The sequence below is a fragment of the Petromyzon marinus genome (genome assembly GCF_048934315.1).
Source record: "Petromyzon marinus isolate PM22_M1 ecotype Great Lakes invasive population chromosome 80 unlocalized genomic scaffold, UKy_Petmar_22M1.pri1.0 chr80_unloc.1, whole genome shotgun sequence".
Classification (NCBI taxonomy): domain Eukaryota; kingdom Metazoa; phylum Chordata; class Hyperoartia; order Petromyzontiformes; family Petromyzontidae; genus Petromyzon; species Petromyzon marinus.
Genome location: NW_027422629.1, coordinates 732,246 through 760,174, shown reverse-complemented (window position 1 = coordinate 760,174; position 27,929 = coordinate 732,246). Strand labels below are relative to the sequence as shown.

General features: G+C 49.6%; 1 protein-coding gene across 1 annotated transcript in view; it reads left to right on the top strand.

The window, feature by feature from the left end:
* LOC116958680 (solute carrier family 25 member 35-like) overlaps positions 1-6,002 on the top strand; it is a 33,470-nt gene extending 27,468 nt beyond the window's left edge. Inside the window, 2 exon segments of the mRNA XM_032981416.2 lie at positions 5,754-5,866; positions 5,868-6,002. Coding sequence (XP_032837307.2) covers positions 5,754-5,866; positions 5,868-5,925 — 171 coding nt within the window. The 3' untranslated portion in view covers positions 5,926-6,002.
* Positions 6,003-27,929: the final 21,927 nt, after the last annotated feature.

Below are 27,929 nucleotides of genomic sequence, written 5' to 3'. Positions count from 1 at the left end.
TTGTAAAACAATACAATTATTATTCTTGGTTCTTTCGGTAAAGTCACCACCACGTAGATAGGGAAACAATAAAATAATAAAAATATAAAACAATACAATTATTGTAAAACAATAAAATTATTATTCTTGGTTCTTTCGGTAAAGTCACCACCACGTAGATAGGGAAACAATAAAATAATAAAAATATAAAACAATAAAATTATTGTAAAACAATAAAATTATTATTCTTGGTTCTTTCGGTAAAGTCACCATCACGTAGATAGGGAAACAATAAAATAATAAAAATATAAAACAATAAAATTATTGTACAACAATAAAATTATTATTCTTGGTTCTTTCGGTAAAGTCACCACCACGTAGATAGGGAAACAATAAAATAATAAAAATATAAAACAATAAAATTATTGTACAACAATACAATTATTATTCTTGGTTCTTTCGGTAAAGTCACCACCACGTAGATAGGGAAACAATAAAATAATAAAAATATAAAACAATTAAATTATTGTAAAACAATAAAATTATTATTCTTGGTTCTTTCGGTAAAGTCACCATCACGTAGAAGGGAAACAATAAAATAATAAAAATATAAAACAATAAAATTATTGTAAAACAATAAAATTATTATTCTTGGTTCTTTCGGTAAAGTCACCACCACGTAGAAGGGAAACAATACAATAATAAAAATATAAAACAATAAAATTATTGTAAAACAATAAAATTATTATTCTTGGTTCTTTCAGTAAAGTCACCACCACGTAGATAGGGAAACAATAAAATAATAAAAATATAAAACAATAAAATTATTGTAAAACAATAAAATTATTATTCTTGGTTCTTTCGGTAAAGTCACCACCACGTGGAAGGGAAACAACACAAATAATAAAAGTATAAACATTATTTTCTTGCTGTGGTTATCACACCCGATGATGATTGCTGTGGTTTTCACACCTGATGATGATTGCTTGCGTTGCAGTCGAAACGTCGTGAGAATTGTATTGTTTTATATTTTTATTATTTTATTGTTTCCCTATCTACGTGGTGGTGACTTTACCGAAAGAACCAAGAATAATAATTTTACTGTTTTACAATAATTTTATTGTTTTATATTTTTATTATTTTATTGTTTCCCTTCTACGTGGTGGTGACTTTACCGAAAGAACCAAGAATAATAATTTTATTGTTTTACAATAATTGTATTGTTTTATATTTTTATTATTTGATTGTTTCCCTTCTAACGCGGTGGTGACTTTACCGAAAGAGCCAAGAATAATAATTTTATTGTTTTATATTTGTATTATTTTATTGTTTCCCTATCTACGTGGTGGTGACTTTACCGAAAGAACCAAGAATAATAATTTTATTGTTTTACAATAATTGTATTGTTTTATATTTGTATTATTTTATTGTTTCCCTTCTACGTGGTGGTGACTTTACCGAAAGAACCAAGAATATGAATCCCTGCAGTCACGAAAGCTTTAAATCAAAATATAACATAATAATACTCAAAAATATTTATTTTCTCATGATATAACATAGTACTGTCATCAGCATGACATAAGTATATACCAAGTTTTGCAGTCGATAGCACATTGGGAAGTGGGTTACAATTGAGTTACAACATTTGAGGATACAACAACAACAACAGAGCGAGTTAAATAAAAGCATGTAAAGGAAACAAAGATAACGATTTAAACTACAATTTTGATTTAAAGCTTTCGTGACTGCAGTAATTCATATTCTCAGTTCTTTCGGTAAAGTCACGTTGAAGGGAAACAACAAAATAATAAAATATATATATAAAACAATAAAAAAATTCTCACGACGTTTCGACCATAACACAAACGGTCGTCTTCAGGTGTGTCCGTTTGCATTAATTAATTTTTAAACGGTGCATTTATTTATTTATAAAAAACCGTTAGCGCCACGCGCAGCGATTTGGCAGTTTGTTTAGACGGACTAGTCCATCTATGTTCTGAAACAGAGGAGGGGGGAGACAGCATACATTATAAAATAAAATAAAAATTTCGTCTCCCCCCTCCTCTGTTTCAGAATATAGATGGACTAGTCCTAAACAAACTGCCAAATCGCTGCGCGTGGCGCTAACGGTTTTTTTAAAATAAATAAATGCACCGTTTATAAATAAATTAATTAATGCGAACCGACACACCTGAAGATGACCGTTTGTGTTATGGTCGAAACGTCGTGAGAATTTTTTTTATTGTTTCATATATTTTTTTTATTATTTTGTTGTTTCCCTTCAACGTGACTTTACCGAAAGAACTAAGGATATGAATATTTTAAGCTACGGTCAAACCTTGGGTAGCGAGGAGCGTGATTCGTTCCGGAAACGTGCTTGTAATCCAAATCACAACGTGATTTGGATCAACGTGATTTGGATCACAACGTGATTTGGATCACAACGTGATTTGGATCACAACGTGATTTGGAAATCACAACGTGATTTGGATTACGGCAGTGTAGAGCGTGCACACGTGTTACACTGCTCGTATTTGCAAGACCCTCGCTCGTTTATCAAATCAATATTTACTCAAACATTTGCTCCCCTTGCAAAGCACTCGCAGATCAAGTCACTCGCAATCCAAGGTTTTACTGGTGTATATGTGTTTGTTTTTTTATTTTATTTTTCATGATAGAACATAGTTAAAGTCACTCTTTGGTTTTTTTCCGGTAAAGCCACGTATAAATAAGAAATAATAAAATAAGACAGTAGCGTACGACGTTTCGGTTGCAACACAAGCAGCCATCATCAGGTACAGAAGAGCTAAATTTGCGAGAGAGAGAGAGGAAACACATATAACCCCAGATGTATACACAGACACCCAAGTAGGGGGGAACTAACACAGATACACCAGGGTACAACAGAGAGAGAAGCATACCAAACAATCAGGGTTTAGCACAATTTGGACAACCATATAAAGCAACACAGACGGTTGGTCAAAACACAATTAAACGCATAGTCCGGTTGATTACGCTATTTCAAAGATTTCGATTTAAAGCTTTCGTGACTGCAATGATTCATCTTCTTTGGTTCTTTCGGTAAAGTCACGTAGAATGATTTATTATTTTATTATCATTCTACGTGACTTTACCGAAAGAACCAAAGAAGATATTTCAAAGATTGTTAAATTGCAAGTTCAGTATGAAATTTAAAATACAGACCGCGCACACACACACACACATAGACATCCAAGTAGAGCGAACCAGCACAGGGGACACGCACACAGTGAAGTCGCCTTAAATACGCAGAGAAGGTGAGGCTGAGAGACAAAGGGACAAATTAGCATGAGGTATGTATGGAGCCAAAGTGGGGCGCGGCATCACCCACTCGGAAACACCAAGGCCCACACACAGGCAGAGACAGCACCGAGACACAAATCCAAGCCAAGACACAAAGGCAGACGCACAAGCAGAGACAAACACAAAGACACAGACCTCTTACCTCCTCCGTAGAGGTGGTTCAGACTTATTTATACGTGACTTTACCGAAAAAAAAACCAAAGAGTAATTCTTGCAGTCACGAAAGATTTCGAATCGTAGCTATTGTCATCAGCATGACATCAGTATACCGAGTTTGCAGTCGATACCACATTGGGAAGTGGGTTACAGTTCGAGTTACAAGATTTGAGGGTACAACAACGACATCATCGACAACAACAACAACGACATCGACAACAACAACAACATCGACAACAGACAGAGCGAGTTAAATGAAAGCGCGTCAAAGAGATGACCTTGTTGTCATATTCTTAGTTTTTTCGGTAAAGTCACGTTGAAGAGAAACAACGTGACTTTACCGAAAAAACTAAGAATATGAATTACTGCAGTCACGAAAGCTTTAAATCAAGACCTTGTTGTCGTTGTGGAGTTCTTCCATTACCACAGTACGCTCACGTTTACGATGTGACGATCGATCTGCCGCTGGATGAAATCAAATTCGGTCGCAATTATTTGATGGAGCAGAGACGTACAAAATATAATAAGCTCTCTCTCTCTCTCTCTTTTTTTTTGTATTTTAAAAAGCGTGTTTTCGTTAAAAGTTGTTTAAGTAAATTTTACTGCGTAAAGCGCGCCGTGCAAGCTCGCTCAAGTCGCATTGGCGCGGAGATGGTAATCTCGGCGCGGAGATGGTAATCTCGGCGCGGAGATGGTAATCTCGGCGCGGAGATGGTAATCTCGGCGCGGAGATGGTAATCTCGGCGCGGAGATGGTAATCTCGGCGCGGAGATGGTAATCTCGGCGCGGAGATGGTAATCTCGGCGCGGAGATGGTAATCTCGGCGCGGAGATGGTAATCTCGGCGCGGAGATGGTAATCTCGGCGCGGAGATGGTAATCTCGGCGCGGAGATGGTAATCTCGGCGCGGAGATGGTAATCTCGGCGCGGAGATGGTAATCTCGGCGCGGAGATGGTAATCTCGGCGCGGAGATGGTAATCTCGGCGCGGAGATGGTAATCTCGGCGCGGAGATGGTAATCTCGGCGCGGAGATGGTAATCTCGGCGCGGAGATGGTAATCTCGGCGCGGAGATGGTAATCTCGGCGCGGAGATGGTAATCTCGGCGCGGAGATGGTAATCTCGGCGCGGAGATGGTAATCTCGGCGCGGAGATGGTAATCTCGGCGCGGAGATGGTAATCTCGGCGCGGAGATGGTAATCTCGGCGCGGAGATGGTAATCTCGGCGCGGAGATGGTAATCTCGGCGCGGAGATGGTAATCTCGGCGCGGAGATGGTAATCTCGGCGCGGAGATGGTAATCTCGGCGCGGAGATGGTAATCTCGGCGCGGAGATGGTAATCTCGGCGCGGAGATGGTAATCTCGGCGCGGAGATGGTAATCTCGGCGCGGAGATGGTAATCTCGGCGCGGAGATGGTAATCTCGGCGCGGAGATGGTAATCTCGGCGCGGAGATGGTAATCTCGGCGCGGAGATGGTAATCTCGGCGCGGAGATGGTAATCTCGGCGCGGAGATGGTAATCTCGGCGCGGAGATGGTAATCTCGGCGCGGAGATGGTAATCTCGGCGCGGAGATGGTAATCTCGGCGCGGAGATGGTAATCTCGGCGCGGAGATGGTAATCTCGGCGCGGAGATGGTAATCTCGGCGCGGAGATGGTAATCTCGGCGCGGAGATGGTAATCTCGGCGCGGAGATGGTAATCTCGGCGCGGAGATGGTAATCTCGGCGCGGAGATGGTAATCTCGGCGCGGAGATGGTAATCTCGGCGCGGAGATGGTAATCTCGGCGCGGAGATGGTAATCTCGGCGCGGAGATGGTAATCTCGGCGCGGAGATGGTAATCTCGGCGCGGAGATGGTAATCTCGGCGCGGAGATGGTAATCTCGGCGCGGGCGGCCCCGGGAGAGTTTCGTTCAGGTGCACCGCGACCCTTCGCGCCTACTCGGATCGGTCGCGCGGCGGCCGCGGAAGCCGCGACTTTGGGCCCCGCGCGCCCTCAAGCGGAAACCCCGGGTCAGCACCCCAAGGCCGCGGCTACGCTCGCTCTCTAACGAACCACCCCCGCCCGCCCGCCCAGCCCAGCACGCGGTCGCTCCGCTCACAAATCGCAGACACCACGCCGAAGTTAACCCGCCCGCGCCCGCGCCCGCGCAGAAATGGCACCGCGGCCGATCTCCCGAACGTAAGTTCATTGACGGGGGGGGCACGTCTGACGAAACCCCCCCCCCCCCCCCACCACCACCGCCACCACCACCACCACCGCCACCACCGCCACCCAGCACCGTGTCTACCGAGGCTTCGCCGACTGCCTGCTGAGGACGTGGCGAGCTGAGGGCCTTCGCGGCCTCTACAAGGGCCTTGGGGCCTGCTACTTCCGCCTGGGGCCTCACACTGCTCAGCCTTCTGCTGTGGGGCGAGGCTCGCAAGGCCTCACGGTGCCTGCAGCTGTAGCTGTGACCCCCGCCGGTGGGGAGGGAGGGTTGGCACGGGGGGGGGAGACTGTTGTTGTGTTGTTGTTGTGTTGTTGTTGTGTTGTTGTTGTTTGGGGGGGGGGGGGAGGATGGGGGAGGAGTCAGCGGCGAGTGAGGAGGAGCGAACGGACGAGGAGCACCACCAACAAATATCACCACCACCATCACTACCACCACCTCCATCACTACCACCAACAACAACATCACCACTACCACCCCCACCACCATCACCACCAACACCACCACCACCAACATCACCACCACCTCCATCACTACCACCACCAACAACATCACCACCACCATCACTACCACCAACACCAACATCACCACCAACACCACCAACATCACTACCACCACCATTACCAACACCACCAACATCACCACCACCACCATCACCACCACCACCATCACCACCACCACCACATTACCACCACCCCAGTAGTAAAGTCGTCAGGAGGAGGAGGAACAACGCTGATGGTGGTGGTGAAGATGGTGGTGATGGTGGTGGTGGTGATGGTGGTGACGGTGGTGGTAATGGTGGTGAAGATGGTGGTGATGGTGGTGATGGTGGTGAAGATGGTGATGGTGGTGGTGAAGATTATGATGGAGGAGGGTTTTTAGATGGTGACGATGGGTGATTTGTTTCCGCCGAACACAACAACATGAACACAACAACAACACGAACACAACAACACACAACAACAACACAACAACAACCGCCATTCGCCACTAAGTGGCGGTGACATCACCACGACGCTTGTGCCAGGCCATGTGCACCTTGAGGCCACGTGATGTGTCGAACGCCCGCGGGCAGGAGGTCACGGGGCAGACCCAGCAGGTGCCACGGGTCGACTGACTGACAACACTAACAACAACACTAACACAACAACACCACTAACACAACACCACTAACACAACAACACTAACACAACAACACCACCAACACCCAACAACAACCGCCATTCGCCACTAAGTGGGCTGGTGGTATAACCAGGAGATTCCTACACAGTAATATGGCATCTGTGCAGGACCGCCCTTTCCTGAAACCGCATTGGGGCTCCGCAAGCCTCTCCTCAGCGTGCCTGGCCAAGGCGATGCTGAATAATCCTTGCCAGGACCTTTACCGGCCTCACACTGAGGAGTGAGATGCCCCTGTAGTTGTTACAGTCTGTGCGGTCCCCCTTCTTCTTAAAGAGGGGGGACCACCAGGGCATCCTTCCAATCCTGCGGAACCCGTCCAGTGGTCCAGACTGTTGTTATGACGTCATATAGGGCAGGCTGTACAAAGGCTGCGATTTTACGATTTAAAAAGCCCCTATAACTTTCTTGTATTAATTATATATATTTTTTGAAAAATATATATAACTTTATTTATTTAACTTAACAATTGCGATATGTTTGACTGTTCATTTTCAACTTGAAACATTTTAATGGACACACGTTGGAAGCGATTCACATCTTCGAAGTTCCACGTCCCTGTGTGAGAACATACACAGCCGTTCACATGTTTGATTGTGCCGGTTAAAAGGGTAAAAACCTATTCCTATATCTTGTTACTGGCAAAGGAGGTGTCATAATGTAAATGTTCACCCCGAGCCCTCAATAACCCTGATGGTGCGCTGTTTTTTGAGATGTATGCCTTTTGGCGTCATCTGGTCCATCACCAGTGGAGAGACTAAAGGGCTCTAAGAAAAGCCGTCTCTGGTGTGGACCAATCAAATTCAAGGACAGTGCCAATATTATTATCAGAGTTGTCTTTTTTTGTTTGCATTTTGACTGCTTGTATTGTGGTTATTGCAAACACGATGCCTTGAATAAAGGTGTCAGTTGTGCCAGTTAAAAGGGTTAAACCTATTACTATATCTTGTTACTGGCAAAGGAGGTGTCATAATGTAAATGTTCACCCCGAGCCCTCAATAACTCTGATGGTGCGCAGTTTTTTGAGTTGTACGCCTTTTGGCGTCATCTGGTCCATCACCAGTGGAGAGACTAAAGGGTTCTAAGAAAAGCCGTCTCTGGTGTGGACCAATCAAATTCAAGGACAGTGCCAATATTATTATTATCAGAGTTGTCTCTTTTTGTTTGCATTTTGACTGCTTGTGTTGTGGTTATTGCAAACACGATGCCTTGAATAAAGGTGTCAGTTGTGCCAGTTAAAAGGGTAAAACCTATTACTATATCTTGTTACTGGCAAAGGAGGTGTCATAATGTAAATGCTCACCCCGAGCCCTCAATAACTCTGATGGTGCGCTGTTTTTTTAGTTGTACGCCTTTTAGCGTCTTCTGGTCTAACACCAGTGGAGACTAAAGGGCTCTAAGAAAAGCCGTCTCTGGTGTGGACCAATCAAATTCAAGGACGGTGCCAACATTATTATTATCAGAGTTGTCTCCTTTTTGTTTGCATTTTGACTGCTTGTGTTGTGGTTATTGCAAACATGATGCCTTGAATAAAGGTGTCAGTTTTTGTGCCAGTTAAAAGGGTTAAACCTATTACTATATCTTGTTACTGGCAAAGGAGGTCTCATAATGTAAATGCTCACCCCGAGCCCTCAATAACTCTGATGGTGCGCTGTTTTTTGAGTTGTACGCCTTTTGGCGTCATCTGGTCCATCACCAGTGGAGAGACTAAAGGGCTCTAAGAAAAGCCGTCTCTGGTGTGGACCAATCAAATTCAAGGACAGTGCATATTATTATCAGAGTTGTCTTTTTTTTGTTTGCATTTTGACTGCTTGTATTGTGGTTATTGCAAACACGATGCCTTGAATGAAGGTGTCAGTTTTTGTGCCAGTTAAAAGGGTAAAACCTATTCCTATATCTTGTTACTGGCAAAGGAGGTCTCATAATGTAAATGCTCACCCCGAGCCCTCAATAACTCTGATGGTGCGCTGTTTTTTGAGTTGTACGCCTTTTGGCGTCATCTGGTCCATCACCAGTGGAGAGACTAAAGGGCACTAAGAAAAGCCGTCTCTGGTGTGGACCAATCAAATTCAAGGACGGTGCCATCATCATTATCAGAGTTGTCTCTTTTTGTTTACATTTAGACTGCTTGTGTTGTGGTTATTGCAAACACGATGCCTTGAATAAAGGTGTCAGTTTTTGTGCCAGTTAAAAGGGTGAAAATCTATTACTATATCTTGTTACTGGCAAAGGAGGTGTCATAATGTAAATGCTCACCCCGAGCACCTCAATAACTCTGATGGTGCGCTGTTTTTTGAGTTGTACGCCTTTTGGCGTCATCTGGTCCATCACCAGTGGAGAGACTAAAGGGCACTAAGAAAAGCCGTCTCTGGTGTGGACCAATCAAATTCAAGGACGGTGCCATCATCATTATCAGAGTTGTCTCTTTTTGTTTGCATTTTGACTGCTTGTGTTGTGGTTATTGCAAACACGATGCCTTGAATAAAGGTGTCAGTTTTTGTGCCAGTTAAAAGGGTGAAAATCTATTACTATATCTTGTTACTGGCAAAGGAGGTCTCATAATGTAAATGCTCACCCCGAGCACCTCAATACTCTGATAGTGCGTTGTTTTTTAGTTGTACGCCTTTTGGCGTCATCTGGTCCATCACCAGTGGAGAGACTAAAGGGCTCTAAGAAAAGCCGTCTCTGGTGTGGACCAATCAAATTCAAGGACAGTGCCAATATTATTATCAGAGCTGTCTTTTTTTGTTTGCATTTTGACTGCTTGTGCTGTGGTTATTGCAAACACGACGCCTTGAATAAAGGTGTCAGTTGTTGTGCCAGTTAAAAGGGTGAAAACCTATTTCTGTGTTTGATGGTACCACGCGTTGAATCCATTCCGCGGTGAACATTGGAACTGCAGTTCGACTGGACCAAAAACAACCACAACAAAAAAATTGTAATCGCAAATCAAATCGCAAATCGCTGCCGGAGAGATCGCAATTTTGATTTTAAAAAATTTCCAAAACCCCAAACCGTTCAGCCATTCGTAACAGCGACACGCGTTCCGCGCAGAGGGTGTTGAGTGAGTGTGAGAGAGGGCCACATCGCGGAACGTCGGGGGAGGGGGGGTCGGGTTTCACTTCGTACCGACAGCTCAGGCAATTCTCCACCCCCCCACACACACACACCCCACGTGTTGCCTCGCTGCGTCAATAAACAAACACTGCCTCCTTTGTATTCACGAGACAGCAGCAGCAGCGGTCATGTTTCTGTGTTTGTGTTGTTAGTGTGTGTGTGTTGTTAGTGTGTGTGTTAGTGTGTGTGTTGTTAGTGTGAGTGTTGTTAGTGTCAGTGTTGTTAGTGTTTGTGTGTTAGTGTGTGTTGTTAGTGTGTGTGTTGTTAGTGTGTGTGTTGTTAGTGTGAGTGTTGTTAGTGTGAGTGTGTTGTTAGTGTGTGTTGTTAGTGTGTGTGTTAGTGTGAGTGTGTTGTTAGTGTGTGTGTTGTTAGTGTGAGTGTGTTGTTAGTGTGAGTGTGTTAGTGTGTGTTGTTAGTGTGTGTGTGTGAGTGTTGTTTAGTGTGTGTGTTGTTAGTGTTTGTGTGTTGTTAGTGTGAGTGTTGTTAGTGTGAGTGTGTTGTTTAGTGTGTGTTGTTAGTGTGAGTGTGTTGTTAGTCTGTGTGTTGCTGGTGTGTGTGTGTGTTGTTTAGTGTGTGTGTTGTTAGTGTGTGTGTTGCTAGTGTGTGTGTTGTTAGTGTGTGTGTGTTGTTAGTGTGTGTGTTGTTTAGTGTGTGTGTTGTTTAGTGTGTGTTGTGAGTGTGTTGTTAGGGTGTGTGTGTTGCTAGTGTGTATGTTGTTAGTGTGAGTGTGTTGTTTGGTGTGTGTGTTGTTAGTGTGAGTGTGTTGTTTGGTGTGTGTGTTGTTAGTGTGAGTGTGTTGTTTGTGTGTGTGTTGTTAGTGTGTGTGTTGTTAGTGTGAGTGTGTTGTGAGTGTATTAGTGTGTGTTGCTAGTGTGTGTGTTGGTTAGTGTGTGTGTTGTTAGTGTGTGTGTTAGTGTGTTTGTTGTTAATGTGTGTGTGTTGTTACTGTGTGTGTTGTTAGTGTGTGGTGTTTGTGTGTTGTTTGTGTGTTGTTTGTGTGTTGTTTGTGTGTTGTTTGTGTGTTAGTGTGAGTGTGTGTTGTTGGTGTGTGTGTGTTGTTGGTGTGTGTTAGTGTGTTGTTAGTGTGTGTGTTGTGTGTGGTGTGTGTTGTTAGTGTGTGTGGTGTGTGTTGTTAGTGTGTGTGGCGTGTGTTGTTAGTGTGTGTTTGTGTGTTGTTGGTGTGTGTGTGTTGTTTGTGTGTGTGTTGTTAGTGTGTTCTTAGTGTGTGTGTTGTTAGTGTGTGTTGTTGGTGTGTGTGTGTGTTGTTAGTGTGTGTTGTTAGTGTTTGTGTTGTTATTGTGTGTTGTTGGTGTGTGTGTTGTTAGTGTGTGTGTTGTTAGTGTGTGTGTGTTGCTGGTGTGTGTGTTGTTAGTGTGTGTTGCTAGTGTATCCGGCAAAACAACCCCCTACCTCCCAGTGATGCCAGACGGGCAACTCTGTCGTGGACAGTTCTGTGGGGGGAGGGCCAATTCCGATTGGCCTTTCCCCTCATCGCGTCTGTGACCACCACAGGGGCTAAACGGGGGCTCTGGACGGGTGCGAGGGGCTGGTAACCCCTCCACCTTCAATTAATTACCACTAAACCACGTCGAAAATATCTAATAAATAAGCTTGTGCCGGAGGCCCCGGGGTGACAGGCGTCTATGATGTCTCCTGGCCAAACCCCATTTGGCGGAGTCAGGAGACTGAATCTTTACCCTCGAGGCTCCTCCAGAAATAACGAAAAGCCACTACGTGTGGCCACGTGGAATGTTCGAACGCTCACTGCGGAGGAGAGGCTGCCACTCCTCTGTCGGGAGCTGGACCGGTACCGCCTGGATCTCTGTGGTATTCAGGAGGTCCGGTGGACCGGCTCTGGCTCCTGCCACCATGAGGGGTGGACAGTCCTCTACTCGGGGCAGCAGACTGCCAAACAACAGGGTGTGGCTCTTCTTATGAACAAAATAATGAAGGGGGCGTGGGAGCGTGGCGGTGAGGTGTGGGAAGCTGTAAGCCCCAGGCTACTTTGGGCTCGCCTTCCCATCAACCAGGGGCGAGGAGTGGTGGTCGTGGTTACTTATGCCCCCACTGAAGACGAACATCCGTGGAGGGATGCAGGCAAGGCCGATGAGTCAGATGCCTTCTATGATCTCCTGTCAGAGGTGCTGGCTAAAGTGGCCCCTCGGGATAAAGTCATCTTGTTGGGTGACTTCAATGCCCGAGTTGGTCATGATACTGGCACCTGGTCTGGAGTGATTGGAGGGCATGGGCCAGATCAGGTAAATAACAACGGTAGGAGGCTGCTAGATTTTTGGCAAGCCCATGGGCTTGTAATTACCAACATGCTCTTCCGGCATCGGCGCATCCACACCACATCATGGATGCATGCCGGGTCCAAGCAAGAACATCTGCTGGACTACATAGTGACGGAACAGCGCATGTGGGCCCATGTACTTGACACCAGGACCTACCGTGGAGTTGATCCTCCCACTGACCATCGACTTGTCATCTGTAAGATGTGCCTGCCATTCTTCCACTCCGGTGATGGGTGTACACCCAGGACCCCATTCAAAATCTTAGTGGCATGGTCTCAGTTATCTGATGAAAGTTGCAAGCAAGAATTTCATCATCGCTTGCGGCTGGGATTGGCATCGTCCCCCCACTCCTCCTGATGTCGAGGGTAAATGGGCGAGGTTTAGGACTGTGACTCATGCAGCTGCAATGGCTGCTTTGGGTACGCGGTCCAGACCTACCGAGAGACCCTGGCTGATAGAGGAGGGGTTCAAGCTGGCTGAGAAAAAGCGACAGGCCCACTGTCATCGGCTACAGAATCCCACGTCAGAGAATGAGGAGGCTTACCGCAGCATTCGCAGGGAGGTTCGGAGAGCCGTGAGGCGCTGCAAGGATGGGTGGTGGTCGCGGGTTGCTGAGGAGATTGGAGTCTGCCTCAGTGGCCCGCGATCACAAATCTCTATTTAACTCCATCAAAAAAGTAACCTGCAGCACCACACCTATTACCATCACTAGCGGATAAAACGGTGACTCAATCTCCGACCCCCAGGAACAGGTTTGCAGATTTGCTGAGCATTTCTGTGAGGTCCTGGGGGAGGGAAAATCCCTCAGCCAGGAAAACATCGTGGCACAAAGTGAGGATGACCCTGCTGAGGCTGCGGTGCCTCAAATATTGGAAGAAGTCACCCCCTGTGAGTGGCTGGCTGAGGTGCCATCTGTTGAGGAAGTACTGAGGGCGATCCGGAGTCTGAGACCAGGAAAGGCACCGGGCAGAGATGATCTCCCAAGTGAAATGCTGAGGGAGGGTGGCGTTTGTGCACAGACTGCCCTACATGACATAATAACAACAGTCTGGACCGCTGGACGGGTTTCGCAGAATTGGAAGGATATCCTGGTGGTCCCCCTCTTTAATAAGGATGACCGCGCAGACTGTAACAACTACAGGGGCATCTCACTCCTCAGTGTGCCGGGAAAGGTCCTGGCAAGGATTATTCAACATAGCCTTGCTAGGCACGCTGAGGAGAGGCTTGCGGAGCCCCAATGCGGTTTCAGGAAGGGGCAGTCCTGCACAGATGCCAAATTTTCTGTCCCTCTGCTACAGCAGAAGTGTAGGGAATTCCAACAAGACCTACATCTCTGCTTTATTGACCTGGTCAAGGCCTATGATACCATCAGTAGGCCTGGGCTCTGGGTTGTTCTTCGTGCTTTCGGAGTCCCTGACCCCCTGCTCACGATCATTAAGGACCTTCATGATGGTGAGCGGGCCCGGGTAAAACTACATGGCCGGGAGTCAGAGCCATTCCCTGTACACCTTGGGGTGCGACAGGGAGGTCCTCTGGCTCCTACATTATTTAACATCTATTTTGACCATGTAGTTCGTGAAGCCTTCAATAGCTGTACCGGAGGAATTTCCATCTGGTACAGATACAATGGGAGGATGATCGATGCCCGGGTGCGGTCAAGGAATGGCTCCCTATTGCTCAACCACCTTATGTATGCCGATGATCTGGTAATTGCTGCTCACTCAGATGAGGAGTTGGAGGTGGTGCTGTTGAACCTGGAGCTTGCCACCAAGAGGTGAGGCCTTACCATCAGCCCCACCAAAACTAAGCACCTGCCTGGGTATTTTCTACCATCGGACAATCCACCTCCACAACTCCCAATCGGTGATGGGGCAGTTGTGGAGAGTGTGGAGAGTTTCCCATACCTGGGCAGTGTGCTCATGACTGACTCTGGCTTAACAGCAGAGGTCTCACTCAGAATCAGTCGACCGGCATTATCTTTTCATCGGATACGTAACGCTGTGTGGAAGCTACCTGTTCTATTACTCTGCACGAAGTTTCAGGTCTTCTCAGCCACGGTCATTCCCTCCCTTCTCTACACTTGCAAAACGTAGACCCCCCTAAAGGAACATCTTCGCTGGTTAGAAACATTTAGGCTGGCCTGCCTACTATCCATCCTGGATTTTACCAGGCTGGATTGTATGAGGAGCTCACAAATCCTTGAAAGATTTGGACAAAGTCCCATCTGTGAGCTCCTCCGGCAGGCAAGGCTGCACTGGCTGGGTCATGTAGCCCGCATGCCCAGCCACCGCATGACTAGACAGCTTTTGTTCGGCCGGATCGAGGGGGCTAAATGGGCGCGGCATGGGCTAGAGAAGAGATGGAGTGATGTGGTACAGGAGGACGTGGAGCTGAGTGGACTTGCCGATGACTGGTACCAGCAGTGTCAAGATCGGCCTCTGTGGAGGAGGCTCGTGAAGGACGCTGCTGGGCAGTTGGAGGCAGTCGCCCTCCAACAACAATGGAGGGCGGAGGAGCGACGCTCACAACAACGAGCGGAGCGCTGGGTGGCTAAATCACAGCAAGTTGGCACAGCAGGGGGCACAGGTGGTGCATCAGCCAGTCATCTCAGTCATCTCAGTCAGTCGACCCGTGGCACCTGCTGGGTCTGCCCCGTGATCTCCTGCCAGAGGGCGTTCGACACTTTACGTGGCCTCTATGTGCACATGGCCTGGCACAAGTGTCGTGCTGACGTCACCGCCATTTAGTGGCGAATGGCGGTTGTTGTTGAGATAGTGTTTCACTGTGTGTGTGAGTGTCAGTGTGTGGGTGAGTGTGTGGGTGAGTGTATTTCACAATGTGTGTGAGAGAGTGTTCACTATGTGTTTGTGTGTGTGTCGGTGAGTGTGAGTGTCTGAGTGTGTGGGTGTGAGTGTGTGGGTGTCTTGGTGTGTGAGTGTCTGGGTGTGTGAGTGTCTGCGTGTGTGTCTGCGTGTGTGAGTGTCTGGGTGTGTGAGTGTCTGGGTGTGTGAGTGTCTGTGTGTGTGAGTGTCTGGGTGTGTGAGTGTCTGGGGTGTGAGTGTCTGTGTGTGTTAGTGTCTGCGTGTGTGAGTGTCTGTGTGTGAGTGTCTGGGTGTGTGAGTGTCTGCGTGTGTGAGTGTCTGGGTGTGTGAGTGTGTGTGTTAGTGTCTGGGTGTGTGAGTGTCTGGGTGTGTGAGTGTCTGTTTTTTTGAGTGTCTGGGTGTGTGAGTGTCTGCGTGTGTGAGTGTCTGGGTGTGTATCTGTGTGTGTGAGTGTCTGCGTGTGTGAGTGTCTGGGTGTTTGAGTGTCTGCGTGTGTGAGTGTCCGCTTGTGTGAGTGTCTGGGTGTGTGGGTGTCTGCGTGTGTGAGTGTCTGGGTGTGTGAGTGTCTGCGTGTGTGAGTGTCTGGGTGTGTGAGTGTCTAGGTGTGTCTGTGTGTGTGAGTGTCTGCGTGTGTGAGTGTCTGGGTGTGTGAGTGTCTGGGTGTGTGTCTGTGTGTGTGAGTGTCTGTTTGTGTGAGTGTCTACGTGTGTGAGTGTCTGCGTGTGTGAGTGTCTGAGTGTGTGAGTGTTTCGGTGTGTGAGTGTATGGGTGTGTGAGTGTCTGCGTGTGTGAGTGTCTGGGTGTGTGTCTGTTTGTGTGAGTGTCTGCGTGTGTGAGTGTCTGCGTGTGTGAGTGTCTGAGTGTGTGAGTGTCTGCGTGTGTGAGTGTCTGCGTGTGTGAGTGTCTGCGTGTGTGAGTGTCTGCGTGTGTGAGTGTCTGCGTGTGTGAGTGTCTGTGTGTGTGAGTGTCTGCGTGTGCGAGTGTCTGTGCGTGTGAGTGTCTGCGTGTGTGAATGTCTGGGTGTGTGAGTGTCTGGGTGAGTGTCTGGGTGTGTGAGTGTGTGTGTGAGTGTCTGTGTGTGTGAGTGTCTGGGTGTGTGAGTGTCTGTGTGTGTGAGTGTCTGGGTGTGTGAGTGTCTGGGGTGTGAGTGTCTGTGTGTGTTAGTGTCTGCGTGTGTGAGTGTCTGTGTGTGAGTGTCTGGGTGTGTGAGTGTCTGCGTGTGTGAGTGTCTGGGTGTGTGAGTGTGTGTGTTAGTGTCTGGGTGTGTGAGTGTCTGGGTGTGTGAGTGTCTGTGTGTTTGAGTGTCTGGGTGTGTGAGTGTCTGCGTGTGTGAGTGTCTGGGTGTGTATCTGTGTGTGTGAGTGTCTGCGTGTGTGAGTGTCTGGGTGTTTGAGTGTCTGCGTGTGTGAGTGTCTGCGTGTGTGAGTGTCTGGGTGTGTGGGTGTCTGCGTGTGTGAGTGTCTGGGTGTGTGAGTGTCTGGGTGTGTGTCTGTGTGTGTGAGTGTCTGTTTGTGTGAGTGTCTACGTGTGTGAGTGTCTGCGTGTGTGAGTGTCTGAGTGTGTGAGTGTTTCGGTGTGTGAGTGTATGGGTGTGTGAGTGTCTGCGTGTGTGAGTGTCTGGGTGTGTGTCTGTTTGTGTGAGTGTCTGCGTGTGTGAGTGTCTGCGTGTGTGAGTGTCTGAGTGTGTGAGTGTCTGCGTGTGTGAGTGTCTGCGTGTGTGAGTGTCTGCGTGTGTGAGTGTCTGCGTGTGTGAGTGTCTGTGTGTGTGAGTGTCTGCGTGTGCGAGTGTCTGTGCGTGTGAGTGTCTGCGTGTGTGAATGTCTGGGTGTGTGAGTGTCTGGGTGAGTGTCTGGGTGTGTGAGTGTGTGTGTGAGTGTCTGTGTGTGTGAGTGTCTGGGTGTGTGGAGGTCTGTGTGAGTGTCTGGGTGTGTGAGTGTCTATGTGTGTGAGTGTCTGGGTGTGTGAGTGTCTGCGTGTGTGAATGTCTGGGTGTGTGAGTGTCTGGGTGTGTGAGTGTCTGGGTGTGTGAGTGTCTGGGTGTGTGAGTGTCTGCGTCTGTGAGTGTCTGCATGTGTGAGTTTCTGGGTGTCTGAGTGTCTGGGTGTGTGAGTGTCTGGGTGTGTGAGTGTCTGCGTGTGTGAGTGTCTTTGTGCGTGAGTGTCTGGGTGTGTGAGTGTCTGCGTGTGTGAGTGTCTGGGTGTGTGAGTGTATGGGTGTGTGAGTGTCTGTGTGTGTGAGTGTCTGCGTGTGTGAGTGTCTGGGTGTGTGAGTGTATGGGTGTGTGAGTGTCTGTGTGTGTGAGTGTCTGCGTGTGTGAGTGTCTGGGTGTGTGAGTGTATGGGTGTGTGAGTGTCTGTGTGTGTGAGTGTCTGGGTGTGTGAGTGTCTGCGTGTGTGAGTGTCTTTGTGCGTGAGTGTCTGGGTGTATGAGTGTCTGTGTGTGTGAGTGTCTGGGTGTGTGAGTGTCTGCGTGTGTGAGTGTCTGTGTGTGTGAGTGTCTGGGTGTGTGAGTGTCTGTGTGTGTGAGTGTCTGGGTGTGTGAGTGTCTGCGTGTGTGAATGTCTGGGTGTGTGAGTGTCTGGGTGTGTGAGTGTCTGGGTGTGTGAGTGTCTGCGTGTGTGAGTGTCTTTGTGCGTGAGTGTCTGGGTGTGTGAGTGTCTGCGTCTGTGAGTGTCTGCATGTGTGAGTGTCTGGGTGTGTGAGTGTCTGGGTGTGTGAGTGTCTGGGTGTGTGAGTGTCTGCGTGTGTGAGTGTCTTTGTGCGTGAGTGTCTGGGTGTGTGAGTGTCTGCGTGTGTGAGTGTCTGCGTGTGTGAGTGTCTTTGTGCGTGAGTGTCTGGGTGTGTGAGTGTCTGCGTCTGTGAGTGTCTGCATGTGTGAGTGTCTGGGTGTGTGAGTGTCTGGGTGTGTGAGTGTCTGGGTGTGTGAGTGTCTGCGTGTGTGAGTGTCTTTGTGCGTGAGTGTCTGGGTGTGTGAGTGTCTGCGTGTGTGAGTGTCTGGGTGTGTGAGTGTATGGGTGTGTGAGTGTCTGTGTGTGTGAGTGTCTGCGTGTGTGAGTGTCTGCGTGTGAGTGTCTGGGTGTCTGAGTGTTTGGGTGTGTGAGTGTCTGGGTGTGTGAGTGTCTGCGTGTGTGAGTGTCTTTGTGCGTGAGTGTCTGGGTGTGTGAGTGTCTGCGTGTGTGAGTGTCTGGGTGTGTGAGTGTATGGGTGTGTGAGTGTCTGTGTGTGTGAGTGTCTGCGTGTGTGAGTGTCTGGGTGTGTGAGTGTATGGGTGTGTGAGTGTCTGTGTGTGTGAGTGTCTGCGTGTGTGAGTGTCTGGGTGTGTGAGTGTATGGGTGTGTGAGTGTCTGTGTGTGTGAGTGTCTGGGTGTGTGAGTGTCTGCGTGTGTGAGTGTCTTTGTGCGTGAGTGTCTGGGTGTATGAGTGTCTGTGTGTGTGAGTGTCTGGGTGTGTGAGTGTCTGCGTGTGTGAGTGTCTGTGTGTGTGAGTGTCTGGGTGTGTGGAGGTCTGTGTGAGTGTCTGGGTGTGTGAGTGTCTGTGTGTGTGAGTGTCTGGGTGTGTGAGTGTCTGCGTGTGTGAATGTCTGGGTGTGTGAGTGTCTGGGTGTGTGAGTGTCTGGGTGTGTGAGTGTCTGGGTGTGTGAGTGTCTGCGTGTGTGAGTGTCTTTGTGCGTGAGTGTCTGGGTGTGTGAGTGTCTGCGTCTGTGAGTGTCTGCATGTGTGAGTGTCTGGGTGTGTGAGTGTCTGGGTGTGTGAGTGTCTGGGTGTGTGAGTGTCTGCGTGTGTGAGTGTCTTTGTGCGTGAGTGTCTGGGTGTGTGAGTGTCTGCGTGTGTGAGTGTCTGGGTGTGTGAGTGTATGGGTGTGTGAGTGTCTGTGTGTGTGAGTGTCTGCGTGTGTGAGTGTCTGGGTGTGTGAGTGTATGGGTGTGTGAGTGTCTGGGTGTGTGAGTGTATGGGTGTGTGAGTGTCTGTGTGTGTGAGTGTCTGGGTGAGTGTCTGGGTGTGTGAGTGTGTGTGTGAGTGTCTGTGTGTGTGAGTGTCTGGGTGTGTGGAGGTCTGTGTGAGTGTCTGGGTGTGTGAGTGTCTATGTGTGTGAGTGTCTGGGTGTGTGAGTGTCTGCGTGTGTGAATGTCTGGGTGTGTGAGTGTCTGGGTGTGTGAGTGTCTGGGTGTGTGAGTGTCTGGGTGTGTGAGTGTCTGGGTGTGTGAGTGTCTGCGTCTGTGAGTGTCTGCATGTGTGAGTTTCTGGGTGTCTGAGTGTCTGGGTGTGTGAGTGTCTGGGTGTGTGAGTGTCTGCGTGTGTGAGTGTCTTTGTGCGTGAGTGTCTGGGTGTGTGAGTGTCTGCGTGTGTGAGTGTCTGGGTGTGTGAGTGTATGGGTGTGTGAGTGTCTGTGTGTGTGAGTGTCTGCGTGTGTGAGTGTCTGGGTGTGTGAGTGTATGGGTGTGTGAGTGTCTGTGTGTGTGAGTGTCTGCGTGTGTGAGTGTCTGGGTGTGTGAGTGTATGGGTGTGTGAGTGTCTGTGTGTGTGAGTGTCTGGGTGTGTGAGTGTCTGCGTGTGTGAGTGTCTTTGTGCGTGAGTGTCTGGGTGTATGAGTGTCTGTGTGTGTGAGTGTCTGGGTGTGTGAGTGTCTGCGTGTGTGAGTGTCTGTGTGTGTGAGTGGCTGGGTGTGTGGAGGTCTGTGTGAGTGTCTGGGTGTGTGAGTGTCTGTGTGTGTGAGTGTCTGGGTGTGTGAGTGTCTGCGTGTGTGAATGTCTGGGTGTGTGAGTGTCTGGGTGTGTGAGTGTCTGGGTGTGTGAGTGCCTGCGTGTGTGAGTGTCTTTGTGCGTGAGTGTCTGGGTGTGTGAGTGTCTGCGTCTGTGAGTGTCTGCATGTGTGAGTGTCTGGGTGTGTGAGTGTCTGGGTGTGTGAGTGTCTGGGTGTGTGAGTGTCTGCGTGTGTGAGTGTCTTTGTGCGTGAGTGTCTGGGTGTGTGAGTGTCTGCGTGTGTGAGTGTCTGCGTGTGTGAGTGTCTTTGTGCGTGAGTGTCTGGGTGTGTGAGTGTCTGCGTCTGTGAGTGTCTGCATGTGTGAGTGTCTGGGTGTGTGAGTGTCTGGGTGTGTGAGTGTCTGGGTGTGTGAGTGTCTGCGTGTGTGAGTGTCTTTGTGCGTGAGTGTCTGGGTGTGTGAGTGTCTGCGTCTGTGAGTGTCTGCGTGTGTGAGTGTCTGGGTGTCTGAGTGTTTGGGTGTGTGAGTGTCTGGGTGTGTGAGTGTCTGCGTGTGTGAGTGTCTTTGTGCGTGAGTGTCTGGGTGTGTGAGTGTCTGCGTGTGTGAGTGTCTGGGTGTGTGAGTGTATGGGTGTGTGAGTGTCTGTGTGTGTGAGTGTCTGCGTGTGTGAGTGTCTGGGTGTGTGAGTGTATGGGTGTGTGAGTGTCTGTGTGTGTGAGTGTCTGCGTGTGTGAGTGTCTGGGTGTGTGAGTGTATGGGTGTGTGAGTGTCTGTGTGTGTGAGTGTCTGGGTGTGTGAGTGTCTGCGTGTGTGAGTGTCTTTGTGCGTGAGTGTCTGGGTGTATGAGTGTCTGTGTGTGTGAGTGTCTGGGTGTGTGAGTGTCTGCGTGTGTGAGTGTCTGTGTGTGTGAGTGTCTGGGTGCGTGGAGGTCTGTGTGAGTGTCTGGGTGTGTGAGTGTCTGTGTGTGTGAGTGTCTGGGTGTGTGAGTGTCTGCGTGTGTGAATGTCTGGGTGTGTGAGTGTCTGGGTGTGTGAGTGTCTGGGTGTGTGAGTGTCTGGGTGTGTGAGTGTCTGCGTGTGTGAGTGTCTTTGTGCGTGAGTGTCTGGGTGTGTGAGTGTCTGCGTCTGTGAGTGTCTGCATGTGTGAGTGTCTGGGTGTGTGAGTGTCTGGGTGTGTGAGTGTCTGGGTGTGTGAGTGTCTGCGTGTGTGAGTGTCTGGGTGTGTGAGTGTCTGGGTGTGTGAGTGTCTGGGTGTGTGTCTGTGTGTGTGAGTGTCTGTTTGTGTGAGTGTCTACGTGTGTGAGTGTCTGCGTGTGTGAGTGTCTGAGTGTGTGAGTGTTTCGGTGTGTGAGTGTATGGGTGTGTGAGTGTCTGCGTGTGTGAGTGTATGGGTGTGTGTCTGTTTGTGTGAGTGTCTGCGTGTGTGAGTGTCTGCGTGTGTGAGTGTCTGAGTGTGTGAGTGTCTGCGTGTGTGAGTGTCTGCGTGTGTGAGTGTCTGCGTGTGTGAGTGTCTGCGTGTGTGAGTGTCTGCGTGTGTGAGTGTCTGTGTGTGTGAGTGTCTGCGTGTGCGAGTGTCTGTGCGTGTGAGTGTCTGCGTGTGTGAATGTCTGGGTGTGTGAGTGTCTGGGTGAGTGTCTGGGTGTGTGAGTGTGTGTGTGAGTGTCTGTGTGTGTGAGTGTCTGGGTGTGTGAGTGTCTGTGTGTGTGAGTGTCTGGGTGTGTGAGTGTCTGGGGTGTGAGTGTCTGTGTGTGTTAGTGTCTGCGTGTGTGAGTGTCTGTGTGTGAGTGTCTGGGTGTGTGAGTGTCTGCGTGTGTGAGTGTCTGGGTGTGTGAGTGTGTGTGTTAGTGTCTGGGTGTGTGAGTGTCTGGGTGTGTGAGTGTCTGTGTGTTTGAGTGTCTGGGTGTGTGAGTGTCTGCGTGTGTGAGTGTCTGGGTGTGTATCTGTGTGTGTGAGTGTCTGCGTGTGTGAGTGTCTGGGTGTTTGAGTGTCTGCGTGTGTGAGTGTCTGCGTGTGTGAGTGTCTGGGTGTGTGGGTGTCTGCGTGTGTGAGTGTCTGGGTGTGTGAGTGTCTGCGTGTGTGAGTGTCTGGGTGTGTGAGTGTCTAGGTGTGTCTGTGTGTGTGAGTGTCTGCGTGTGTGAGTGTCTGGGTGTGTGAGTGTCTGGGTGTGTGTCTGTGTGTGTGAGTGTCTGTTTGTGTGAGTGTCTACGTGTGTGAGTGTCTGCGTGTGTGAGTGTCTGAGTGTGTGAGTGTTTCGGTGTGTGAGTGTATGGGTGTGTGAGTGTCTGCGTGTGTGAGTGTCTGGGTGTGTGTCTGTTTGTGTGAGTGTCTGCGTGTGTGAGTGTCTGCGTGTGTGAGTGTCTGAGTGTGTGAGTGTCTGCGTGTGTGAGTGTCTGCGTGTGTGAGTGTCTGCGTGTGTGAGTGTCTGCGTGTGTGAGTGTCTGCGTGTGTGAGTGTCTGCGTGTGTGAGTGTCTGCGTGTGCGAGTGTCTGTGCGTGTGAGTGTCTGCGTGTGTGAATGTCTGGGTGTGTGAGTGTCTGGGTGAGTGTCTGGGTGTGTGAGTGTGTGTGTGAGTGTCTGTGTGTGTGAGTGTCTGGGTGTGTGGAGGTCTGTGTGAGTGTCTGGGTGTGTGAGTGTCTATGTGTGTGAGTGTCTGGGTGTGTGAGTGTCTGCGTGTGTGAATGTCTGGGTGTGTGAGTGTCTGGGTGTGTGAGTGTCTGGGTGTGTGAGTGTCTGGGTGTGTGAGTGTCTGCGTGTGTGAGTGTCTTTGTGCGTGAGTGTCTGGGTGTGTGAGTGTCTGGGTGTGTGAGTGTCTGCGTCTGTGAGTGTCTGCATGTGTGAGTTTCTGGGTGTCTGAGTGTCTGGGTGTGTGAGTGTCTGGGTGTGTGAGTGTCTGCGTGTGTGAGTGTCTTTGTGCGTGAGTGTCTGGGTGTGTGAGTGTCTGCGTGTGTGAGTGTCTGCGTGTGTGAGTGTCTGAGTGTGTGAGTGTCTGCGTGTGTGAGTGTCTGCGTGTGTGAGTGTCTGCGTGTGTGAGTGTCTGCGTGTGTGAGTGTCTGTGTGTGTGAGTGTCTGCGTGTGCGAGTGTCTGTGCGTGTGAGTGTCTGCGTGTGTGAATGTCTGGGTGTGTGAGTGTCTGGGTGAGTGTCTGGGTGTGTGAGTGTGTGTGTGAGTGTCTGTGTGTGTGAGTGTCTGGGTGTGTGAGTGTCTGTGTGTGTGAGTGTCTGGGTGTGTGAGTGTCTGGGGTGTGAGTGTCTGTGTGTGTTAGTGTCTGCGTGTGTGAGTGTCTGTGTGTGAGTGTCTGGGTGTGTGAGTGTCTGCGTGTGTGAGTGTCTGGGTGTGTGAGTGTGTGTGTTAGTGTCTGGGTGTGTGAGTGTGTGTGTTAGTGTCTGGGTGTGTGAGTGTCTGGGTGTGTGAGTGTCTGTGTGTTTGAGTGTCTGGGTGTGTGAGTGTCTGCGTGTGTGAGTGTCTGGGTGTGTATCTGTGTGTGTGAGTGTCTGCGTGTGTGAGTGTCTGGGTGTTTGAGTGTCTGCGTGTGTGAGTGTATGGGTGTGTGAGTGTCTGTGTGTGTGAGTGTCTGGGTGTGTGAGTGTCTGGGTGTGTGAGTGTATGGGTGTGTGAGTGTCTGGGTGTGTGAGTGTCTGTGTGTGTGAGTGTATGGGTGTGTGAGTGTCTGTGTGTGTGAGTGTCTGGGTGTGTGAGTGTCTGCGTGTGTGAGTGTCTTTTGTGCGTGAGTGTCTGGGTGTATGAGTGTCTGTGTGTGTGAGTGTCTGGGTGTGTGAGTGTCTGCGTGTGTGAGTGTCTGTGTGTGTGAGTGTCTGGGTGTGTGGAGGTCTGTGTGAGTGTCTGGGTGTGTGAGTGTCTGTGTGTGTGAGTGTCTGGGTGTGTGAGTGTCTGCGTGTGTGAATGTCTGGGTGTGTGAGTGTCTGGGTGTGTGAGTGTCTGGGTGTGTGAGTGTCTGCGTGTGTGAGTGTCTTTGTGCGTGAGTGTCTGGGTGTGTGAGTGTCTGCGTCTGTGAGTGTCTGCATGTGTGAGTGTCTGGGTGTGTGAGTGTCTGGGTGTGTGAGTGTCTGGGTGTGTGAGTGTCTGCGTGTGTGAGTGTCTTTGTGCGTGAGTGTCTGGGTGTGTGAGTGTCTGCGTGTGTGAGTGTCTGCGTGTGTGAGTGTCTTTGTGCGTGAGTGTCTGGGTGTGTGAGTGTCTGCGTCTGTGAGTGTCTGCATGTGTGAGTGTCTGGGTGTGTGAGTGTCTGGGTGTGTGAGTGTCTGGGTGTGTGAGTGTCTGCGTGTGTGAGTGTCTTTGTGCGTGAGTGTCTGGGTGTGTGAGTGTCTGCGTCTGTGAGTGTCTGCGTGTGTGAGTGTCTGGGTGTCTGAGTGTCTGGGTGTGTGAGTGTCTGGGTGTGTGAGTGTCTGCGTGTGTGAGTGTCTTTGTGCGTGAGTGTCTGGGTGTGTGAGTGTCTGCGTGTGTGAGTGTCTGGGTGTGTGAGTGTATGGGTGTGTGAGTGTCTGTGTGTGTGAGTGTCTGCGTGTGTGAGTGTCTGGGTGTGTGAGTGTATGGGTGTGTGAGTGTCTGTGTGTGTGAGTGTCTGCGTGTGTGAGTGTCTGGGTGTGTGAGTGTATGGGTGTGTGAGTGTCTGTGTGTGTGAGTGTCTGGGTGTGTGAGTGTCTGCGTGTGTGAGTGTCTTTGTGCGTGAGTGTCTGGGTGTATGAGTGTCTGTGTGTGTGAGTGTCTGGGTGTGTGAGTGTCTGCGTGTGTGAGTGTCTGTGTGTGTGAGTGTCTGGGTGTGTGGAGGTCTGTGTGAGTGTCTGGGTGTGTGAGTGTCTGTGTGTGTGAGTGTCTGGGTGTGTGAGTGTCTGCGTGTGTGAATGTCTGGGTGTGTGAGTGTCTGGGTGTGTGAGTGTCTGGGTGTGTGAGTGTCTGCGTGTGTGAGTGTCTTTGTGCGTGAGTGTCTGGGTGTGTGAGTGTCTGCGTCTGTGAGTGTCTGCATGTGTGAGTGTCTGGGTGTGTGAGTGTCTGGGTGTGTGAGTGTCTGGGTGTGTGAGTGTCTGCGTGTGTGAGTGTCTTTGTGCGTGAGTGTCTGGGTGTGTGAGTGTCTGCGTGTGTGAGTGTCTGGGTGTGTGAGTGTATGGGTGTGTGAGTGTCTGCGTGTGTGAGTGTCTGGGTGTGTGAGTGTATGGGTGTGTGAGTGTCTGGGTGTGTGAGTGTATGGGTGTGTGAGTGTCTGTGAGTGTCTGCGTGTGTGAGTGTCTGGGTGTGTGAGTGTCTGTGTGTGTGAGTGTCTGCGTGTGTGAGTGTCTGGGTGTGTGAGTGTCTGCGTGTGTTAGTGTCTGGGTGTGAGTGTCTGCGTGTGTGTCTGCGTGTGTGAGTGTCTGCGAGTGTGAGTGTGTGTGAGTGTCTGCGTGTGTGAGTGTCTGGGTGTGTGAGTGTCTGTGTGTGTGAGTGTCTGCGTGTGTGAGTGTCTGCGTGTGTGAGTGTCTGGGTGTGTGAGTGTCTGTGTGTGTGGAGGTCTGGGTGAGTGTTTGGGTGTGTGAGTGTCTGGGTGGGTGAGTGTCTGTGTGTGTGAGTGTCTGTGTGTGTGAGTGTCTGGGTGGGTGAGTGTCTGTGAGTGTCTGTGTGTGTGTGTCTGCGTGTGTGAGTGTCTGGGTGTGTGAGTGTCTGCGTGTGTGAGTGTCTTTGTGCGTGAGTGTCTGGGTGTGTGAGTGTCTGGGTGTGTGAGTGTCTGCGTCTGTGAGTGTCTGCATGTGTGAGTGTCTGGGTGTGTGAGTGTCTGGGTGTGTGAGTGTCTGGGTGTGTGAGTGTCTGCGTGTGTGAGTGTCTTTGTGCGTGAGTGTCTGGGTGTGTGTCTGCGTGTGTGAGTGTCTGGGTGTGTGAGTGTATGGGTGTGTGAGTGTCTGTGTGTGTGAGTGTCTGCGTGTGTGAGTGTCTGGGTGTGTGAGTGTATGGGTGTGTGAGTGTCTGGGTGTGTGAGTGTCTGTGTGTGTGAGTGCGTGTGTGAGTGTCTGGGTGTGTGAGTGTCTGTGTGTGTGAGTGTCTGGGTGTGTGAGTGTCTGTGTGTGTGGAGGTCTGGGTGAGTGTTTGGGTGTGTGAGTGTCTGGGTGGGTGAGTGTCTGTGTGTGTGAGTGTCTGGGTGGGTGAGTGTCTGTGTGTGTGAGTGTCTGTGTGTGTGAGTGTCTGTGTGTGTGAGTGTCTGCGTGTGCGAGTGTCTGCGTGTGTGACTGTCTGTGTGTGTGAGTGTCTGTGTGTGTGTGTGTGTGTCTGTGTGTGTGTCTGCGTGTGCGAGTGTCTGCGTGTGTGACTGTCTGTGTGTGTGTCTATATGTGTCAGTGTCTGCTTGTGTGCGTGTCTGTGTGTATATGCTAAAGGCGATACATAGACCACACGAATCATATTAGGCGTTTCTGGAAACTGACCTTCAGAGTACATTAACACCGTAGTGCATGCCATGATGAAGAAACATCATTACCCGAAACGTCTGTTTAAAAGGCCAAACGCGATCTGTCCATCACAACGCAACGAATTGACGTATCGTCACACAGAGACACACAGAGACCCATAGAGACACATAGAGACCCACAGACACATACAGAGACCCATAGAGACACATAGAGACCCACAGAGACACATAGAGACACACAGAGACCCACAGAGACCCATAGAGACACACAGAGACACACAAAGACACATAGAGACACATAGAGACACACAGAGACACACAGAGACCCATAGAGACACACAGAGACACAGAGAGACACACAGAGACACGCAGAGACTCATGGAGACACAGACACACACAGAGACACATAGAGACACACAGAGACACACAGAGACATATAGAGACATACAGAGACACATAGAGACATAGACAAATAGAGACACACAGAGACACACAGAGACCCATAGACATACACAGAGACCCACAGAGGCCCATAGAGACACACAGAGATACACAGAGACACATAGAGACACACAGAGACACACAGAGACACGCAGAGACTCATGGAGACACAGAGACACACAGAGACACATAGAGACACACAGAGACCCATAGAGACACATAGAGACCCACAGACACATACAGAGACCCATAGAGACACATAGAGACCCAAAGAGAACCATAGAGACACATAGAGACCCAAAGAGACCCATAGAGACACATAGAGACCCATAGAGACACACAGAGACAAAAAGAGACCCATAGAGATGCACAGAGACACATAGAGACACATAGGGACCCATAGAGACCCATAGAGACACAGAGACACATAGAGACCCACAGAGACACATAGAGACACACAGAGACCCACAGAGACACATAGAGACACACAGAGACACACAAAGACACATAGAGACACATAGAGACACACAGAGACACACAGAGACCCATAGAGACACACAGAGACACAGAGAGACACACAGAGACACGCAGAGACTCATGGAGACACAGACACACACAGAGACACATAGAGACACACAGAGACACACAGAGACATATAGAGACATACAGAGACACATAGAGACATAGACAAATAGAGACACACAGAGACACACAGAGACCCATAGACATACACAGAGACCCACAGAGGCCCATAGAGACACACAGAGATACACAGAGACACATAGAGACACACAGAGACACACAGAGACACGCAGAGACTCATGGAGACACAGAGACACACAGAGACACAAAGAGACACACAGAGACACACAGAGACACACAGAGACACGCAGAGACTCATGGAGACACAGAGACACACAGAGACACATAAAGACACACAGAGACCCACAGAGACCCATAGAGACACACAGAGACACACAAAGACACACAGAGACACATAGAGACACACAGAGACACACAGAGACCCATAGAGACACACAGAGACACAGAGAGACACAGAGAGACACACAGAGACACGCAGAGACTCATGGAGACACAGACACACACAGAGACACATAGAGACACACAGAGACACACAGAGACATATAGAGACATACAGAGACACATAGAGACATAGACAAATAGAGACACACAGAGACACACAGAGACCCATAGACATACACAGAGACCCACAGAGGCCCATAGAGACACACAGAGATACACAGAGACACACAGAGACACACAGAGACACACAGAGACACGCAGAGACTC